A 17,723-nucleotide genomic window follows, 5' to 3' on the forward strand; every position below is an offset into this window, starting at 1 on the left:
ACATAATCACCCCCTGCGTCACGGAGTGGAGGGACACGGGGAGGAAACAGACTAAGAGGATCTAAATCCCTTCTAAAACTTGCTTCTTCCTTTCTCAGCAAGATTAGAGCTGGCAGCAGCCATCTGCATATGCGTTCAGACCCAGCAGCCTGAGGGCAGCATCTGGGACCCTAGTCTGTGCTCCTAGGTGTCAAGGGCATACTATCCATCCGCCTCCTTTGCAGTGAGCACGCTGGGGAAAAGCCAAGGGGCCTGCTTCCTGCAGCCATGCTGAAAAACAGTGAGCGGAGGTGCTCCTGGAGCTACAGGCCCTGGACTAGCACGGAGGGCACCGAGGCTCCGGATGCAGGGAACAGCCAACACCACCGCGGCAGCGTCTGCTCCCTGGCGGCCCGGTCCGGCTCCCAGGCCAGCATCCCGACGTGGACGGAGGGCAACTACAACTACTATATCGAGGAGGACGAGGATGGGGAGGAGGAGGAGGAGGAGGAAGAGGAGCAGCAGTGGAGAGACGAACTGGCCCACTTGGCCAACCTGGACCTGGCCCACTTGGCCGACCTGGCCGAGGAAGATCAGCAGCCCGAGGAGGCCACCGCCACCACCACCACCACCACCACCACGGCCCAGCCAGAAGGCGGTGACAGCAGCGAGGGCTGCACAATGCTGCACGTGAACGTGGGAGGCCAGAGCTACCGCCTGGCCTGCGCGCAGCTGGCCTGCTACCCCAAGACGCGCCTGGGCCGCCTGGCCGCCTGCCCGGGCCCGCGCGGCCGCCAGCTGGGCCTGTGCGACGACTACGAGGCCGCCACGGGCGAGCACTTCTTCGACCGCGACCCGGCCGTCTTCCAGCTGGTGTACACCTTCCACCTGCGCGGCGTGCTGCTGGTGTGCGACGCGCTGTGCCCGCGCGGCTTCCTGGAGGAGCTGGGCTACTGGGGCGTGCGGCTCCGGCACACGCCGCGCTGCTGCCGCATCTGCTTCGAGGAGCGGCGCGACGAGCTGCGCGAGCAGCTGAAGGTGCAGCGCGAGCTGCGGGCGCAGGCGCGGGCGGAGGAGGCCGCGCGGCTGTTCCGCGACGCGCGCTGCTGCGGGCCGCAGCGCCAGCGCCTGTGGGACCTCATGGAGAAGCCCTTCTCGTCCGCCGCCGCCAAGGCCGTCGGCGTGGCCTCCAGCCTCTTCGTGCTCGTGTCCATCGTGGCGCTGGCGCTCAACACGGTGGAGGAGATGCACCACCAGCACCACCCCCGGCGGCGGCGGGGAGCGGAGGGCGGCGGCGGCCGCTGGGCGGCCTTGGAGCACGTGGAGGCGCTGTGCATCGCCTTCTTCACGCTCGAGTTCCTGCTGCGCCTCGCCTCCACGCCCGACCTGCGCAGCTTCGCGCGCAGCGCCCTCAACCTGGTGGACCTGGTGGCCATCCTGCCGCTCTACCTGCAGCTGCTGCTCGAGCACTTCGCTGGCGACGAGGAGGACCCGCGGCGGCGCGGCAAGGCGGGCGCCTCCGCGCGGGAGCACGACCTGGAGACGGTGGGCAGGGTGGGCCAGGTGCTGCGCGTCATGCGCCTCATGCGCGTCTTCCGCATCCTCAAGCTGGCGCGCCACTCCACTGGCCTGCGCGCCTTCGGCTTCACCCTGCGCCAGTGCTACCAGCAGGTGGGCTGCCTGCTGCTCTTCATCGCCATGGGCATCTTCTCCTTCTCCGCCGCCGTCTACTCCGTGGAGCACGACGTGCCCGGCACCAACTTCACCAGCATCCCGCACGCCTGGTGGTGGGCCGCGGTGAGTGCCCTCCTCATAGGCCCTCCCAGGCCTTGGCGCTCAGCCGCCTGTCTGCCATCCCCTGCTCTTCCCCTTTGCCTCATGGCTGCCTCCAGCTAACAAAAAGCAGAGATGGGCGAAACTGGTTTGGCTCAGTGGATAGAGCATCGGCCTGCGGACTGAAAGATCCCCAGGTTTGATTGTGGTCAAGGGCATGTACCTTGGTTGCGGGCACATTCCCATTAGGGGGTGTGCAAGAGGCAGGTGATTGATGATTCTCTCTCATCGATGTTTCTAACTCTCTACCCCTCTCTCTTCCTCTCTGTAAAAAAAAAAAAATTAATAAAATATATATATATATATATATATATATATATATATATATATATACACACACACACATATATATATATATTAAAAAAGCAGAGATAGGTTGTAGAGGGTTGGAAAGACAGAGATAATGTATAGTCCAGCAAGGAACTGAATTTGACTTGACGGTAGGAATCTACAACTCTAGATTTACTTCTCACACCCTGACCAGGCAGATTTTGAAGAATTCACTGTTGATATTTGTGGGAAGCTTCCTGATCACCATTCTTGTTGCGAATTGCCTCTCATGGAACGTCTGTTATCCTAAGTAGTTGATAACTTTATCTTCACTCAAGGTGGTGGTTTTGATCACTATTTTCTATTTGAATCAGGACACGCTGGAAGGGGTTTTTGTTTTTTTATTGTTGTGATTGGTGTGTGTGTGTGTGTGTGTGTGTGTGTGTAGGAAACTGAGAGGAAGTGAGACTTGGCTGAAGATGGTCACCTTAACTGAAATTACATTGGTTCTAAACTAAGTGAGTAAAGGAGCATCTGAAACTGAAACTTGCTCCAGTGTCACGGAAACTCTTTCAGGACCTGAAATGGTTCCCTCCGTTTATAGAGAGAGGAACTGAGGTGCGAGCGTTTGAGTGCAGACTCACAGCCAAATCCAGAGAGAGAGGACTGAAGCCCAAACTGGTCCAAGTGCAAAACCCACGCCCCGGCCACACCCAGCACCGCCTCTCCCATGCTTTCGCTTGTCTGCAGGCCGTGAACAGTGAATATACTAGCTACTTTTGTCACTTCTTTCCATGACATATTTGCCTTTTCATAACCATTCATGCCATCTACTCTCATATCTATGTTTCTGGGATGCTAGACGAAATCCCTGAAAAATCCCTAAAAGTCCTAGAAATGCTGATTGGGTCTTCTCGGGGCAATGAGTAAGCTGGCATGTGTGCATAGGAAAGAACTAGGTATATGGTTTCCATATTTTCTTGTTGACACTATCACAGATGCCTCCCATCCCCACCCTTTGCCCACCTACACCCAGCCCCAGTTTTCTCCACACTGTTGGCTGTGTCCATGGGCTATGCATGTATGTTCTTTAGCCACTCTCTTCACCTTTTATCCAGACCCTCCCACTCTCCTCCCTCTGACACCTGTCAGCCTGTTCCTTGTACTTTCTTAAGTAAATTATGATAATGCCTTTAAAGACATTAAGCAAATATAACAAGTTTTTCTAGAAAGTCAGTATTTTCAATCTTAACATTGGGCATGTCGGAACCCAAAGCCTTGGGTGAACTTCTGAGATGAGCCAACCCAGGGCTACTAACAATGGAGTGTGGTGGAATGGGAGGAAGATTTCTGTTTCAGTTCTTATAACAGTTCTGGTACTAATTGCCTGTGACCCTAAATAATGGGCTGTGAAACCTCACTCCCTCATGGCCACCCTCAGTGTCCTCGGCTCTACAAGGGGAGGACGGAGAGCTCAGATGCCCTACAGGACTTGTGAGCTTTCCTCAGTGAGGCTCTTCCAAACAAGCTTCCCAAATGCTACCCCTCTGATCATATTCCAAATGATGAAAGGTCATCTCCATGGCAGGTAAGCTGTATGTACAGATGGAGCTGATAGAGAGTGATTTTTCCCCGGCAACTGACATTTACTTTGGAGGCGAGTAAGGTAGGAAGGGAAAAGAGCAAATCCACCTGCTGATGATATAATTCCCCGTTTTAGAGAGCCAACTTCTCACTCATTCAAATATCTTAGAAGACTCGCATATATAGGCTGGACCTAGTGGACGCTTTAATATTTTAATTTTAACCCACAAAACTTTTTTTTAACCTTTTGTATATTAACAGAAAGATTTTAATAAAAATTTTGTCGCCAATACTGGGTTTTCCTTTTTAAAAAATTCCCTGAAGTGAATGCCCTTTGACCCCATTTAATTTCTTGATTGGCATAATAAACAATGATGTTTAAAACTTTCAAATGATCCCTTTTATGTTAGCTGAAATTATTTTACTCAAGACCAGTATTTTCCATAAATTTAACAATAAAAATTGAATCAACATCCAGGTTTTACCTACAATAAATTTTATCAATGGTTGCTTTTACCAATATGAGTTTTCTCTTGTAGCCTTTATCTCTAGCAGGCACTATTTTCACAAACCAAAATTTGTACCTTTCAACCTTATCATTTCCCGACCTTAGCCTTTATTCATAAATTCTAATCTAAGTCACTTATTATCACAATAATATTGCTTCACAAACCACTCCAAAACTTAATGGCTTAAAATGCCAAGCATATCTTTAGCTAATGAGTTTGGGAGTCATCAATTTAGGCTGGCTTCAACTAGAATGTTCTTCTCATTTAGCCTCATATCTGATAGTCAGCTGGCTAACAGCTGGAATGAAGGGGGAGACTAGGCTAGATAGCTTTCATTCTCCAGCAAACATGTATCCATGGCAAAGGATGAGAAAAAGAGAGAGAAAGAAAAAGTCTAATCATACAAGTACCATATAAGCTTCTCTCTTTTTTTATTGATTAAGGTATTACATATGTGTCCTTCTTCCCCCATTGTCCCCCAACTCACTCCAGTTCATGCCCTCATCCCCCTGGGATCTGTGTCCATTGGTTCTCTTTAATGGCATTTGCTCAACCCATTGGCCAAAGCAAGTCACAAGACCAAACTCAGAGTCAAAGGGCAGGGTAGGTTAATCCACTCACTATAGAGAAGCTCTATAAAGTTATAGGCAAAGAGCTTGGATAAAGGAAGATATAAAGAATTAGTTTCAGAAGCACAATCATTCCACTGCAGTAAGATATTCCTGCTCAAATATATTACGCACATCAGAAAACACACACTCTGAAATTTCAAGGACGAGGTAAAGAATGATAGGACTGGTATTTTCTTCCAGCACTCCAGTGTTATATCCCTTGTAGTATATTCACCCACATTAGTTTCTCTAATCCGCTCTTCTGTTTTTAATGCTTCCAGACAACCCCAAATATGAATTTCTTTTAATAATCTTCCCTCGCTCTCTGCCAAAGACCTTCCTCTGCTCAACTCAGGGTTTTAAGAGGAATACAATAATTTTCATTGCTGTGAATTCTCCTACAGCTGCAAAACAAATCCCACAAGGACACTCATGTCTGCAAACACTCATGTATTTGGATATAAAATAGAACCCGTCCCACTCAGCTGTCAAATGGCGGTTATTTGTAAGCGCTAATGTAATAGGAAACATATGTAAGATGCTAGCCTGTAGTACATCCACAATAAATAGAAGCTACCATATTTGACTAGTTAATAGTCTTTATCACATGGAAGCAATAACCTTTGCTTCCAGATTCATTTGGGGAGAAATAAAGCAGATTCCTTCTCTACTGGGGAGATGGACTGTGGGACATACAAAAGGGTCAGCTGTCCTATCTCGGGACAGCTTCTGGGTGTTTAGAAGAAGAGGCCCGGGCTTGCTGAGCTCTCAGGGTTGCCTGGTGTGGGAAATGCATGGCCCAGCTCAACCAGAACAATGAGCTCTATGATGGAGCTGTACTCATTGGCCCCCAGCGTGGCTCTGTTTTCACATAGAAAAGGGCAAATAGGCCGTTCAACAAACCATTTCCTTCTGAGCTTTCAGAGCAAGTTAAAACTGTGGAAACCAAACAGGAAACTATGTCATGAACTCATTCCTCCAGAAACTAACAGAGGCTCTTCACAAAGAAAGTGTGCCTCTGGCTGAAGCATCTGATAATTGAGCCCCGGAGACCCTGCTCCTCTCTTTGGTTTCCTAAAGCATGATATCATTTCCTCGCAAATGGGTGTACTTATGAGATCATTGAGATTTATTGTATTTTTTACTTTTTTAATCTTTGTTGATTTTTAGAGAGAGAAGAAGGGAGAGAGAGAGAGAAACATCAATCTGTTGTTCCACTTATTTATGCATTCTTTGGTTGGTCCTTGTCTGGGGACCAAACCTGCACCTTGGCATATTGGGATGACACTCTCACCAAACGAGCTACCCAGTCAGGGCACTATATTATGTATTGTTATTGATGGATTGCATGCATTGAGGAGAACCATTTGGAAGGTGAATCAGTGAAGTTATAGTCAGAAAAAGTGTATTTTAAACAGGAAATTTGATGCAGGGAAATAGATATATAGGTGCTAGAGGGCTAGAAGCAAAAGGAGTAAACTGAGATAACCCAAAGATTGGTAAATATAGGAAATAGCTGTCAGCCCTAGAACTGGGGGAACAAACAGGAGAAGGGAGAGTTTCTAACCATAGCGTACAGAGGAGGAGCCTCTGAGTAGCTGTTGCAGGGACCCCAGAGATAGCACCATGAGGCTGATGCCAAGTGTGCTGAAAGACAACTGGGCCATAGATAGCTGCTCTTATTGGAGGGTGATGACAGAAGCAGAATCAGCCATAGAGACTCCCATCTCCTCATCGCACCTTCCAGCCTCCCAACAGTGTCTCTTATTGGCAGAACACAACCAGAAGACAGTGGGCAAGGAAATTCAGAGATTATAGTTTGCAGACCCCCAGTTGCAGAATTACAAAATATAGCTCAGAAGGATGTCAGGCTTGGGACTGAGAGAAACAGGTAAATGTCTGGCCCAGCAGGCAATTCATGTTCTAGCTCCTTCAGAACTAGCGCAGGAGCTGTCAATGGACAAAGGCTACTGGGCACCTTTACGACTTTTGATCTTGTGGTCTCCTGATTTGGGGGTGGTCCCCTTCTATCTCTTTAAACTATGCTCTTCCTGTTTGACCATTATGACTTGCCTGGGAAGGACATGGCAGAATTGGAGAGGGCAGGGAGAAGTGCCGGGTAAGCTGAAGATGCAGAGGGCATTGTGTTATTGTGAACCTTTCTATGAGTAGATTAATAGACTCCCAAACTTGCTTTAGCTTTTGCACACCTCCTCCTTATTGTGCAATTTATGTCCGTGTCAGACCTATAATATAGAGATGAGCTGGTGGTTCTCTTCCAGGTGGTCACCTATGACATGATTCTAACAGTGCTTCTGCAGGTCAAAACAGTCTTTGCATTTCACTGAAGAACTATCTTCAGAGTCTGTGACAAGACCATTTGCTTCATTCTAATCATGCTTAATCTTTACCTTTTTGAGAGTAGATTCGATATTTTAAAATGGTCTAGACCCTTGAGTTTAATATTAGCATCTAAAGTTAACCCTCAAGGTGAGGCCATCAGATAACTGTTCCAAATTGTGGCCCAATAAGACCACTTGTTTCAAGGTCATTCCACTGAATCCTCTGGGCAGATTAGAATCCCAAAGAGGAATTCCTAAAATATTTGTAGCAACAGTGGCATGGGTTGGCTAAGTATAGCCTTTAAAGCTAAATCCTTTGAAGGACTGAGGTATGTAATGATTTTAGCCAGAACATGTTAGTCTTAAATGTCTTTTGGAAAAAATAGAAGGGATGTTAATTATTTTTTAAAATCAGTTTTATTCATTGGGATCATAATTCCAAGATTCATTGAGTACTGGCTGCCAAAGTTTTATACATGTCTAGTTCATGATGAAAGAAACATTTCTTGTTGAAGGAGAAATTCAAGCATAGCCATTCCACAGCTTTGGAGAAAAATTGGGTGCTTATCCTCCTTGTAATGTTTTGCAGGCCAAGATTTGCTGATTAGTGAGTGAGCAGCTAGGGGAACGTCACATTCAGGCTTTTGGGACCCAAAGGCTAGGGGAAATATGTGAGTTTTCAATGGAATGGTACGTTTCCAGTTTACAGAATGGCTGAGCCAGCCGGTTTTTCAGGATATTAAGATGGATTACAGAACATACTACAAACTGGATGCACTTCAAAAACATTAGGCTGAGTGAAAGAAGCCAGATAAAATTTCCAGAAGAGGCAAATCTACAAAGAAGGCAAGTAGATTAGCGGTTACGTGGGACTGGGGATGGGAATTCAGAGTAGTGACAGATGGGAACAAGGGATGCTTTGAGGTGATGGAAATGTTCTAAAGTTGGATTTTAGTGATGACTGCTCAACTCTGTAAATTCACTAAAAATCATTTCACTGCACCCTTGAAACAAGTGAATTTCATATCATGCAAATTATACCTCAATAAAGCTGCTGTTGGATTTTGTGGGGTTTTTTTTTTTTTTTTAATGGATCGTAAAAATGTTGGCCACATTTCCAAACCCAATTCGTGCTAATGAGAGAATTCAATCTGCAAACTCGTATGGGTCGGCCTGGGGCCTTCAATGTTTAAGGCTCATCCCGGGAGAAGTGGCTTGGCCTGTGGAACATGGAGGGAAAGTGACCTAAAGCCAAGGAATCCCGAGTTCCTCTTGGAGCCAAGGAGCATGCAGATCAGGGTTGAGTTAAATTATCCACAAACCCGACAAGGCATAAATTAGCTATGCATTTTGAACAAATTCTTCCACACCCATCCTACAGAGCCCCCTAGTAGGAGAGAGCTTTTCTATAAAAACAAGAGATCCAAGATACGCAAAGATACTTAGACCGTATTATGCACATCAAATATTTAATCTTCCTTAAGCCAATTCGCTTTGCTTTTTAGCTTTTCATTGAAAGTTCAGCCAAAAAAAGAAAAAAGAAAGAAATGAAGTTGCTTTGGGAGTGAAGCAAGGCCAGTATCAGGATTGATCAGAAGTTTGAAAAGCCCCTTTGTCTCATTTCTTCTCCTTCCTCTGCATCCTATTCCTCCCCCCCGCCCCTGCCCCTCTTCCCCAATCCTGCACCTTTGAAGGACTGGTTCACCCAAAAGCCTCAGCTTTGGCCTGTCCTGGGAGCTTCCTGTTCTAACTCTACCCTTCCTGTCCCTCACCCTTATTATCCAAACTCCCCAGGCAATGGGGACTAACCAAACATCCATACAGAGGTGTGAGTGATGCTATTACTGACATGTGTTCAATTCTGACAGAGATCTATCTGACTCAGGTTGCTTTACTTTTGCTGTGGCCAGTGACAGGAAACACACACACACACACACACACACACACACACACATACGCACAAGCATACTTGGAGATTAACCCACACTCTCAATTAATCCTGGCCTCTCGTCACCATGATCAACTGAAAGTAGGAAAAGGAGATTCCGTCCTGGAGCGAGTGTGTGCCCCAGCCAGTCTCCCCCAGAGCATTCTGCAAGAGCCAAGAGGGACCTGCTTCCCCAGTCTGTCAGTCTAATAAGCTCAAGAACTAACATTATCACTCACACACCCTGCATCGGGCACTCCTTCAATTCCCACAACTACTCCATTGCCGCCCTCATTTCAAAGGCGGCAATGGAGGCAGAGCCAATGTAGGTGACTTGCCCAAGTCACACATCTGAGAAGTGGATTCAGATCCAAATAGCCTAGTGCCATACTTGTCTCCTTAACCTAGTCTACACCATTCTGCCTCTCCTAGATGCTTGCTTGTCTTCTTCCACCTGAGGAAGGACAGTCCATCCCTCAGCAGGTCTCTCACCACGGATGGAGCAGAGATAAGTGGTGGGTCACCCGCCCCCAAGGGGTAGGTGCCAGCTTTCTTTTAAGGCTGGATAGAGCACCTGTTCTTATCGGCTCCATCAGATTTGCCCGGCTGGCTCAATTCTTCATTTCATTTTACCTAACCAATCACACTCAGTCTAAGTTCAAACTAGCCCTTACAGTATTAGCAAATAATAATAAAGTTTGAATTTCTAAAGTAAAGGCCATTTGGGTACAGGGCAATAAGATGACTTCGCACATTTTACTGCCACCTGCTGGGAAATTGTGGCAACAACAACACAAACCCATGAAGCACACAGTGCCCCCTGGAGTTGTGCAATGCCCAGTGTTTACAACGTAGGCAGCAGCCCTGCCTCATATAGCCAATACTCTGGGTATAAAGGCAGTCTTAGTACATGAGGCATAGGAAACGATTCCTGAGAGCTTTTCCTAGGTTTCTCTCTCACTAACCTGACATAACTAGTTCCATGGATCTGCATGCTAAAACGGAAGCTTGTCAACCTAAATAAATCTCTACTTAGCGGAATCTAAAGCCTGGTGATGAGAGTTTGGGAAGAATTTCATGCAGAGTGAACTATCTTTGGTTGGTGATGTCTTTAAAAAACATCCCTCCACAACATAATGAGAATATGTTCCTCCAAGCATTTGCAAGTAAAGCACCTTTATATAAAATAACTCATTAGAATGACATAATTCTGAAAGGTGTTATAATGGTCTCCATTTTAAAGATGAGAGAAGGACCACAGAAGAGATTGGTTAGTGCCTTTTGTGTGCCTGACACTGTGTTAAGCGCTTGATATTTGTTTTCTCAATTAGTCTTTACACGGATCCTGAGAGTTAGGTAATATCCTCCTGTTTCAGGGGAAGGAACCAAGGCTGAGACTATGAATGTTTTATCCAAGGACATTCTGCTGGGAAGGGTCAGATTCAGGACTTGAACCCAAGTCTGACTGATCCTAAGCCTGAGCTCGTTTCAGTATGTGTATCATTTAGGCAAACTCGGGGCCCCAGTGCTAAAACTGGCCCTGGCTGAGGTGGGGGGCAAAGCCCAACACTGATTGAGCCCTTGCTACACCAGGGACTTTATACACAGTGTCTTACAAGCTCTTCACAATACCCTTTACAGTAGGTATTCTCTCTCCTGCAACCCTACCATTGCAACAACATGGATGGACCTGGAGAGCATTATGCTAAGTGAAATAAGCCAGTCAGAAAAAGATAAGTATCACATGATCTTACTCATTTGTGGAATATAATTAACAACATAAACTGATGAACAAAAACAGTTCCAGAGACAGAGAAACATCGATCGGAGCATCAAACCTCGGAGGGAAGGTAGGGGTGGGTGGGGGAAAAGGGGAGAGATCAACCAAAGGACTTGTATTCATGCATATAAGCCTAACCAATGGACACAGACACCAGGGGGGTGAGTGGTGGTGGTGGGGGGTGGTAATGGGGGAATAAGGACACATATGTAACACCTTAATTAATAAATAATTTTTTTAAAAAAAAAAAGAACATTTAGAAGTGGCAGTCAGGATTTAAACCCAAGTCTTGTAGCCCCAAAGCTTGTGTTCTTTCCATGACAGGGGACCTGCAGGCAAATGTCCTAGTACCTCCTAGTGCTGCCTTTGTGGGGCGCTCTTACATGACTCATGTGCACCTTCAGGGAGAGAGATCACTCCCTGCCTGTTCCATCCCCTTCTCCTCCTCCCTCACAGAGCTAACAACTCACCCTGCCTTTCTTCCCATGCAGGTGAGCATCTCCACAGTGGGCTACGGAGACATGTACCCAGAGACCCACCTGGGCAGGCTCTTTGCCTTCCTCTGCATCGCTTTTGGGATTATCCTCAACGGGATGCCGATCTCCATCCTCTACAACAAATTCTCCGATTACTACAACAAGCTCAAGGCTTATGAGTACACTGCCATGCGACGGGAAAGGGGAAAGGTGGACTTCGTGCAGCGAGCCAGGAAAAAGATGGCTGAGTGCTTGGCTAAAAGCAACCCACAGCCCACCCCACAGCAAGAGAATTAATGTCCCATAGTCCACGTGGCTGATAGGTCCTGTGACCTTCGAGGCTTCCTTCCTCCTTCCTTTTTTTTTTTTTTTTTATCATCATCAGGGTTGCTCATGAAAGGGCACATGAGGCAGACATACACAAAGGGCATTCCGTTCACAGAATTCTACTTCATGAATGTTTGCTTGAACCCAGACTCAGATGGCCCCATATTGTGTTGTGTGAGAGTCTGGTCATCCCAATGACATTGATAGGAGAACTCATTGGGAGGAGTGACATCTTAGCTTTTTCTTGTAGCTTCTCGTGGCTTCTCAATAAGTATTTTTTGCACTTGAGTTGACTTGAGAGTTTCCTTTCATTGAAGAAAGGAAATCCTTGATTTTTCAGAGAGAGAGGATGTCGCATCTGAACTATAGGGGTCCTGGTGTTAGACCAATCTCAGTCAGAAGCCCGGATCTACCAGCTGTAGGATTTGGGACAAGTTTCTTTAACTGCGCCTCAGTTTCTTCAACTGTGAAGTGCAGGTAATAAGAAACCACCTTGTAGTATGCGCATGGAGGAGGGTAATACTTGTAAATGCTCAATAAATGGAAGCTGTTAAAAATGTTTGAGTTAGGGTATTGTTTAGTAGATTCTCTAGACTGATGGTTCTCAATTCAGGGAGATTTGATTTTGTCCACCCCCTAGGGGTAGAAACATGGCATTTTCTAAAGATGCTTCTGGCTGTCACTATTGTAAGGAAGCATGAGGGGGCTCTGACATCTAGTAGGTAGAGACGTGGGATGCTGCTAAATATGGACAGGACAGCCGCATAGCAGAGGATTATCTGACCTAAAACATCGACAGAGCCAACACTGAGAAACCCTGGTCTGCGTTTAACATGAGAGCCTCCAGACTCGACCTGTGAAACATGCTCAAGTGTGCTAATCGCTTCTCCCTCGATAGCAGCCCCCACATGTTCCCACCTCTCTAGGCCCCTTTTTCTCACCTTTCAACAAGCAAACCAAAAAACTCTGCCTCTGGGGACTATTCTGGGCCGAGCACTGAACAACATGAATTAGATCGATGTGGCCCTCTACTCTGGGCTCGCTCTGTGGGTCAGAAAACCAGCTCCTTCCCATAGGGTGTTAGTTCTTTCTCTCCCCGCCCCCATTTCCCCCTAATTTCTTCTGTTTTCCATAGGACTGCTGGGAACTGAAGTCCTGGGAATTAAAGGTGTGTTCGAACTGAGCAAGTGGAGATTGGCCCAATAATGAGAAGCTTTGCTATGCTGACCATCCAGTGTGTCTCAGGGCATGACTAGCCCCAGCATGCTCGTGTCTTAAAAACAATCGTTTGGTGTGTCTTACAATTACAGGCACAAACACAGATTGTATTTTACAACATAGGACCTCATTTTGTCCTTGACATATCCCTAAATTAGGTGTTACCTTGTTTTTTATTCAGGAAGAAACAGCTCAGACAGGTTAAGTAATTCAGCCAAGTTGGCACAGTCCGTGGATAGTGAGGCCGAGCTTCCAGCCTGGTCTGTCTGATGCCTAAGGCCCTTGCCCGAAGTCTAAACGTGTGGTTCTCAAGCTGCATCAGCACCCTCTGGGGGCTTATTAAACACAGATCCCTGGGCCCACCCCAGAGTCTTTGCTTCCGTAGGTCTGGGTGACACCCGAGGGTTTGTACTTATACCAAGTACGAGGTTATGCTGATGCTGCTGGTCCAGGGACCACATCCTGAGAACCGTGGTCTAAATCACCTCCCTTTGAATGCAAAACTAGGATGCCACTGGGAAAACCCCAAGTGCCCTTAATCTCATCACAATTGCCCTTAACCCCATCCCAACTGACCTGGCATCTGATGGATGGACAGAAACCCCACTGTTTATGGGAAGGTCACTAGTTAAAATACAGAATGCTCAAGTAAATTTGAATTCCAGATAAGTTAATAATGTTTGGATGTATGTCCCAAGTATTGCATGGTATATACTTCCACTAAAAAAGAAAAAAATTATCTCCTGCTTCTCTGCAATTCAGATTTAAGTGGGCATCCTTCGTTTCCATTTGCCAGACCTAGCAACCCTGTACTATTACTTCTGGGAGACAAAGCTTCCTCCTACGGAAGGAAATTACCCACAAATCCTAAAAACCCACCTACACAGCAGGACCCTCCACCAAAGGGACATCTCTCCCTCTTGCCAAATAAGAGGGAGGAATTTTGCATCAGGCTCCTTGCCAGAAGGAACCATGGAAACAGAGTTCCAACAGGCAGGAGGTCGGAACACAGTTTATGTGACCACCTGCCATGCTCAGGGCAGCAGCTGCCTCTGAAGGACATGGAACAGGAAGGACTGATGTTCATCACCCCTCCCCCTGCTGGAGGCCCCGCCAGAATGATCCTGAGGAGCCCAGCAGAGGCGGCTCCCTGAGAGAGAGGGGTGGGGGTGCAGGAGGTCTTGGTCAGGAAGATGAACTTTTGCAGGTCCCTGGGAGGGGATCTGGTAAATGACAGCAGCCCCCACCTCCCAATCTCATTAGCCACATCTGTTTGAACAGCTGTGCTCTGCCTCCCAAGAGAATGAGATAGACAGACAGGAGGGAATGAAGTAAAAAACCAAAACCCCAACATTCCATAAGCCCCACTGTGTGCCAGGCACAGAATCAGCACCACTTATCCTTCCACAGCCCTAGGAAGTAGGTTCCAAGGCGATCCCTTACAGAGGCTTAGCCACGTTGAACTTGACATGACTTTTGGGATCTAGATTTGAAACCTGGCTCTGCTGTGAACTGTGATGTTGAAGCATGTGAAACTGCCATTTTCATAAAGAAAACAACTGAATATTGGCGATGTCATACAGGGAAACTTAACATTGCATGGTCCCTTAATTTCTTCAAGCCTGTTTCTGCATCCTTAAAATGGAGATAAAATCTGTAGTGTACTGTTCAGCTCGCGTTAAGAACTAAATAATTGTGGGCTGCAATGATCACCATTACTATCTTGCCAGCTGCGCAGGAAAAGCGTTAACAGCGTCATTTGTCATCGAGGAGAGGATTCTGTGGGTGGAGACAGCGTTGGAGTCCTGTGGCCAGCCCCCTAACCCCCCAGGGATCCTGGCCAGACTGCTCAAGAGAACTTACTGTGGCGATGGAACGTTATGCCATATCCAATACAACATAACCATGTGTGACTACTGAGCCTTTGAAATGTGGCTGGTGTGATTCAGGAACTAAATTTTTTATTGTATTTCATTTTAATTCATTTCATAGAAATTTAAATGGTCACACGTGGCTCCAGGCTGCCACGGTGGGCAATGCAGGTGTAGGCCTTTTATCTGCCTTCATAGAGGCATCTGCTCTGAGGGCGGGTGCAGAGAAGTGGGGGGGGGGGGGGGGCGGGGGGGGGGAGGGGAGAGTATTTTAAAATTCAAGAAAAACATTAGATTATCACTCAAGAAAATACTCACAAAAGCTTCAAATTCCTCCTCCCAGGCTGATGCCTGGCCCCCAACTCAAGATGAATGTGGTTCCCCACACCTCAATGCTCCCTCTTTCCTCCCTGGTCAACTCTGATGTGGCATCTTTAAACCTTACATGATTCTCCTCATGTATCCCACTTTACACGTCTATTCATGTATGCTGGGCCTTCTCCATGTGTCTATCTAGAACCCCTATTTACCCCGCTCTGCCCTGGTGCATGGTCCAAGAGGTCTGTCTTCCATGTTTCCCTTACCCTCTGGCTGCCAGCAGATGAGAGGAGAGACCATTCTGTATACTAACCCCTCACCTCCCTCTGTGTGGCAGGAGCCTGGGTGTCTGCTAAGCGCCCATAGCCAGGGCTCGGTTGAGCAGCCTTCTATTATAGATCAGCCACGGCACTCACAGGTTCCAGTTACACCTCCTCCTCCTGTCATTCCTTCAGGCTGTGAGTGGTAGCGGTCTCTTGCATTGCTAGTCACCGATGATCTCACTGCCCCTTGTTGGTTCCCTTAATCCTGACCATAGCTCCGGAAATAGGATCTCTATTAAAATCTCTTCAAATAACCCCTTTGAGTACACCACCTATTTCCCACTGGGATCTGATTAGTACATCTTGTCTACCTTACAAAAAAGACGTTGCTCATATTCCCCAGATTACCACTGAAAAGATGAGGCACATGTATCTGAAGAGTCATGCCTCCCCAATGTATCACCTCAAACTGAGAAATACAGGTCTTGGATTTACAGACCAGGAGGCATATTCAGCTCATAGATGGTTGGTAGGGCAGCGATGATTGGCACCCGTAAGTGCCAATAAATGATTCATTCTTCCTGTCAAAATCTCTGCTCTTATTAGGAGCAGTTTTCAATGGCTCAATCTGTTGAGTGCCCTTCCGCAGCCCCATCCTACACATACTAATGAATTTTCGTGACTACATGATGAAACAATATGCATAAAATGAGCTGGAATATATGCACCTAGGGACAGAAAGTGCCCTCAGAGAACATTAAAAAAACAAAAACCTATCTTGGCCAGTCTTCTACCTTCACTCAGGTAAGGTTTTATTAACCTTGTTGTGTAAGTGATATAACTCATTCCCAAAGAAGTTAAGAAATGTGCCCAGAGATGACAAACATCTGTTTTCCTTGCAGCCACCCCCTTCCTATGCCACAGCAGACATTCTTAATCAGCCACATTGCTCTTACCCATTGGTGAGCCTTCACATTGCCGTTCCCTAGCAGCCAACGCAAACCTGCCAGAGTTGACCCTCAAGACCTGTCTGCTATCCTGGCACTTGCTCAGACTTTACTGGGCACTACACTGTTCTTTAAAAAAAAAAAAAAGTTTTTATTGATTTTAGAGAAAAAGAAAGGGAGAGAGTGAAACATTGAGGTGTGAGAGAAACATTGATCAATTGTGTCCTGTATGCACTCCAACTGGGAACCAAACCCTCAACCTGGGCATGTGCCCTGACCGGAAATCAAACCGGTAACTTTTTGTTGCATGGATGACACTCGGCCAACTGGGCCACAGAGGCCAGAGCTACAGTTCTTTCTGAAGGGTTTTCCTATAAAACCAGAAAACCTGTGCAGACTATATTTATGCAATCCTTAATACTACTAAGCCTTCATAACCAAACTTCCCTGAGCCTCAGTTTCTACATTATAATACAGAGATATTAAGACCTCCTCGGGAAAAGTTACGAGTATCTTAATGCAAAGTGCTTGACACAATAGCTATCATATAGTAAATGCTCAGTTCATGGTACTTCTTATTATTCACTCTTCACCATCAGAATGTCAGTGGTGTCCACCATCCACAGAATGCCCTTCTGCTGTGGTCATTAAGGTTCATTATTACTGGTCTGTTCACACATATGTTAGTTCTCCTGGGAGTAGATAGAATTTGAATGTGGTGGAGAAATGCAATGTGGCCAAGTGCGGCTTGCCTTGGCCAAACAAATGTGAACAAAAGAGATGTGTGTTACTTTTGGCAGAAGCATTTAATTGCTGCTGCTCTTTATCAGTCCTCCTTTGGTCTCTCCTGGTAATTGTGGAAACAGATGTCAACATGGAGCATCCATCCATCAGTGGCTCTAAGTAACACTGATGAGCAGAACCCCAGGTTGACCCCCTTTGCGTGTGTGGTCTAAGTGAGAAATACACTTTTGTTGGTAAAGCCCCCAAGTTTGTGGGTTGTTTCTGCAACCATCACCTGACCCATCTTGGTGAATATTTATATTTATATATCTATAATAATAAAAGCATAATATGCTAATTAGACCAGACATCCTTCCAGATGATCTTCTGGAAAAAAGGGCTGTGAAGGAAGCCCGAGTCCTGAGTGCCAGAGGGAAGCCAATGCCGGCAGCTGGGGGGAGGAAGACCTATTCTTGCATGAATTTCATGCATCAGGGCTCTAGTATATATATTTGTGAGTGTGTGTGTGTGTGTGTGTGTATATATATATATATATATATATATATATATATATATATATATTTCAGAGAGGAAGAGAGAGGGGGAGAGAGAAACATCAATGATGAGAGTCATTGATTGGCTACCTCCTGCACACCCCCTACTGGGGACTGAGCCCTCAATCCAGGCATGAGCCCTGACCGGAATTGAAATGTGATCTCCTTGGTCATAGTTTGATGCTCGACCT

General features: G+C 46.5%; 1 protein-coding gene across 1 annotated transcript; it reads left to right on the forward strand.

Annotated features, from left to right (window-relative positions):
* Positions 1-267: 267 nt before the first annotated feature.
* KCNV2 (potassium voltage-gated channel modifier subfamily V member 2) lies at positions 268-11,608 on the forward strand (the record flags this gene model as incomplete). Its single annotated transcript, XM_084899518.1, has 2 exons — positions 268-1,776; positions 11,327-11,608. The coding sequence occupies 2 exons, from the start codon at positions 268-270 to the stop codon at positions 11,606-11,608; spliced, it is 1,791 nt and encodes a 596-aa protein (XP_084755644.1).
* Positions 11,609-17,723: the final 6,115 nt, after the last annotated feature.

This window comes from Pipistrellus hanaki (genome assembly GCF_964339955.1).
Source record: "Pipistrellus hanaki genome assembly, chromosome: 11".
Lineage (NCBI taxonomy): Eukaryota > Metazoa > Chordata > Mammalia > Chiroptera > Vespertilionidae > Pipistrellus > Pipistrellus hanaki.